Source organism: Haliotis rufescens, unplaced genomic scaffold (assembly GCF_023055435.1).
Source record: "Haliotis rufescens isolate VD_foot unplaced genomic scaffold, xgHalRufe1.0.p SCAF_93, whole genome shotgun sequence".
Taxonomy (NCBI): Eukaryota; Metazoa; Mollusca; class Gastropoda; order Lepetellida; family Haliotidae; genus Haliotis; species Haliotis rufescens.
Genome location: NW_025964387.1, coordinates 634,088 through 638,105, shown reverse-complemented (window position 1 = coordinate 638,105; position 4,018 = coordinate 634,088). Strand labels below are relative to the sequence as shown.

General features: G+C 44.5%; 1 protein-coding gene across 1 annotated transcript; it reads left to right on the top strand.

Moving 5' to 3' along the window:
- Positions 1-1,747: 1,747 nt before the first annotated feature.
- On the top strand, positions 1,748-3,788 carry LOC124131989. Its single transcript, XM_046495543.2, has one exon. The coding sequence runs from the start codon at positions 1,847-1,849 to the stop codon at positions 3,086-3,088; it is 1,242 nt and encodes a 413-aa protein (XP_046351499.1). The 5' UTR covers positions 1,748-1,846; the 3' UTR covers positions 3,089-3,788.
- Positions 3,789-4,018: the final 230 nt, after the last annotated feature.

Genomic DNA, 4,018 nt, shown 5'->3' with positions numbered 1-4,018 from the left:
TGTATAGTTAGACCTCCGTGTACAAGCAATGTTGTACTGTGAGACCTCATGGTAAAAACAAGGGTTGTATAATTAGACCTCCGTGTACAAGCAATGGCTGTACAGTTCGACCTCATGGTACAAACAAGTATTGTATAGTTAGACCTCCCTGTACAAGCAATGGTTGTACAGTGAGACCTCATGGTAAAAACAAGGGTTGTATAGTTAGACCCCCGTGTACAAGCAATGGTTGTACAGTACGACCTCATGGTACAAACAAGGGTTGTATAGTTAGACCTCCATGTACAAGCAATAGCTGTACAGTTCGACCTCAGGGTACAAACAAGGGTTGTATATTTAGACTTCCGAGTTCAAATAAGGGATATCACAGTCTGACCTCCGAGTACAACTAATGAAAACACACGAAAATAACAGACTTCACCCCACATCTAACAAGCCAGGCATGACTACGCAATGCGACTTAAAAGCCAGGCTACAATCTAAACAGATTCCTTTTCTTCAGGGTCAGAGCTTTCGTCTTCATGCCTACAATTATTCAACACTAGGTCAAGTGAATATAAAACGTCAACGAATAACCGATATCCACCGAAATATAGTCCATTGGGCGTAAAAGGCAAAAAAACGGGGGCTTTTAAACTAATGTACAGTATACCTCGGCCTCATGGTACAAACAAGGATTGTATAATTCGAACTCTGGATACAAACCCTCTTGTATAGTTCGACCTCTGGGTACAAACAAGGGTTGTACAGATCGACCTCTGTGTACAAAAACGTCTTGTATAGTTCGACCTCAGGGTACAAACAAGGCTTGCATAGTTCGACCTCAGTGTACAAACAAGGGTTGAACAGTTCGACCTCCATCTACAAACACGTCTTGTATAGTTCGACCTCAGGGTACAAACAAGGCTTGTATACTTCGACCTAATGGTAGTTCGACCTTTGATGAGGTGTTACGAAAGGGCAGATTACATGTCAGATTTGTAAACAGAGGTCCTGTGTTCTTTTTTTCTTGTGGCTATGGGGCGTGAAGTCTTTCCAATATTTTTATCTCCCCAGTTGCATGAGATCTCATACACACATCCCCAAGTGATAGGTGATAGGATAGGAACTTGACCATTGGCATGTTGGATGTTTCTGAGTGTATTGTGAGAGGTGAATTTCACTGTTTATGTGAGAAGCCTGCTGATGTGTTCGCTGGTACAGCCTTGGTATGGGATGCTGACAAGGATAGATGACGGGGCTGGTTTTACCACAATGAGTGAGTGAGCTGGGTTTAACGCTGCTTTTAACAGTATTCCAGTTATATCACGGCGTGTCAGCTTAATGTGGGAGGAAAGCCCGAAGTGATGCAGGTCTCAGACGTTTACCACTTCGGTGAAACCCACGAGCACGGGTATGGTGCTGACATTCCTAGAAACATAATCGGAGCGAATCGGGATTCGAACCCACAATCATAGGTCTCTGGCGTGCCCAAGGGACGCAACTCTGCACAGCGAATCGCGGCGCCTTAGATGACTGGGCCACCCGTGCCCCATTGCCCTCAAAGAACCTACACAGGAGAACCTTCAACTTCAGTCATACATTTATGATACGCTAGGTAAAGTGAACTACATCTTTTGTGTTTCGTTAATTGATTGGAAACTAATTTACCGCCTTGACAAGCCCATGGGCATAATCAATACACATGATGACGCAATTAGAAGAACGTGTTTCAGTCGCTATTACCAGATGTAATGAGGCTCCGCGAGCTGCGGAGGGATGGTAGTGGTTCGACGCAACCTGGCGCATTTTAAAATCTGTCTGTTACTAGATTGACTATATTGTGCGTTCTAGAAAGTGTTGCAGAATGTATCTTACAACGTTGACGTTCGTTGTTGGATTTCTTCTGACTGAAGTTTCCAAAACTATGGGACAGATGTGCACGGATTTACATAGCATATACGCCCTGAAGAAGGGTGTGAGACTGTCAAAGGTTCAAATCTACTCTGTTAAAAGCGATGGACTGATGACCTGTGCCCGACACTGTCTTCTGAAAACAGGCTGTGAATCCATCAACTATAATATAGCAACGGGTTTGTGTGAACTCAACAGACATTCCTTCACGAGTACAGCTCCCACCAACATACAGACCGCTCCTTCCTCCTCCGTACAGTCGGACATCCAGACCTGGCCCACTAGCATGGCAGGTTCTTGTGCTAATCACAGCTGTAACGTTAATTCCCGCTGCGTTGCATCGTCGGATCCAGTGTGTGAAGTGTCTGGTTGTTTAACTTCTGACATCCCCGATATACCCTACACAACCCTGAATACAACAGTGTCTTACTTTGAAAGTCCGGTGGGAACAGTTCTGAAGTACACTTGTGATAAAGATTTCTTCTTACCTGAGACGAGGGCAGAATGTGGCGCGATTGGTAATTGGACATTTGCCAACTGTCGGCTGGCCGAGCCATCATCATGTGTCGCTGTGAAGCAGTGCAACCCGGATAGTGGTGACGGAGAGTACTGGATGAGACTGCCGAACTTCGACTTCAATAGGACCCGTATCTACTGCCATGACATGGGAAGCCAGAGTCCAAGGGAATATCTCACACTAAAATTTCAAAATCATGGTACTTTCCCCTCAAGGACAAACTTATTTTGTCGCGGAGAAGGTGGGGTATATCCCACCTGCCTGCCCCTAGTAGGAGAGGTTTGGTACAACAAAATTAGAGTAGATCTGCTTACATTGGAAATTGTTCGAGATGACACAACTTTTGCTCGTGTTTCTGGAAACCCTCCAAAGTATGGAGATGCGCGTGATTGTTACACCGAGCACCAAAATGGAGTTGCACGTCATTGTGGTCTTAAAGGCGAGTTCACAATCAATCTACGCGAAACAGGATGGATTGTCTCCCCGGATCAGCAATGGAGAGAAACAGGATGGAAGGCAGCCATGGAGGCCCCTGACAGGAGCGATGATGGAGCTGTAATTCGCCTCAGATGTGGCGGATATGCAGGAGGATGTTCCCCGGACGGGTCGTTGCTCCTTGTCCCAAACATGGCTGACATTATTGGAGAAACTACTGCAGAAAGGGTTCACTGTGAGTGATGACCATCCATGTCAGGCTCATTTATTGCCCATCGTGATCAGTATACCAGGAGTAATGCAACCACTTGAAGATGTGACAGACGTGTATTTGAAATGTATTTTTAGATGTGTTATTATACACTGTAGGGATATTTGTCTGGATTGCTGCTGATTGTGCAGGCATCTTGAGCCGAGTGAGTACGTTTTAATTATGTCTCTGTCAGAAATATTCGAGTAACAAAGTAATCACAATGTGTTGTAAATCATTAAGTATTACGTTGGCGAACACGTGACAAGTGACAATCGAGGATTTACGTCAGCGACCCGTTGCACATATGTACATTACAACACATCCTCATTAACCAGTTCTCACAATAAGTGAGTGAGTGAGTGAGTATGGTTTTACGCCGCTTTTGGTAATATTCCAGTAATATCACGGCGGGGACACCAGAAATGGGCTTCGAACAGTGCACCCATGTCGGGAATCGAACCCGGGTCTTCAGTGTGACGAGCGAACGCTTCAACCACCAGGCTACCCGACCGCCCCTCTCACAATAAGCAAAGGATACTGGTTACCTTCTCCACAAGTTCTACCTACCCATTGAGCTTATATCTATGCTTAAGTCAATGTTCGGTAACCAGTTTGTTAAAAGACGGACATCTTCAGGCAGTTTTTTCAATGACTGATTCCGTCAGTCAACTTACAAATTGACTGAAATAATCAGTCATGATAAAAATGGAGTAAAAGTGCAGATATTTTTGGAGGATTGACTGAGGAAGTTTACGATATATTTTAGTGAGCTATAGGAACTTAAGAAACCAAGTAAATTTGGATGTCGGGTGTCAAATGGTTCGCAGCCATGTTTGCTTGAGAAAACTCTCACACATCAGGAAACCTCTATTTTACAGTTTGACAACAGTATAAGGCAAAAATTAGGCATCACGTCGACC

Coding starts and splice junctions, on each gene's coding strand:
- LOC124131989 (XM_046495543.2), top strand. CDS start 1,847: ATGTATCTTACAACGTTGACGTTCGTTGTTGGATTTCTTCTGACTGAA.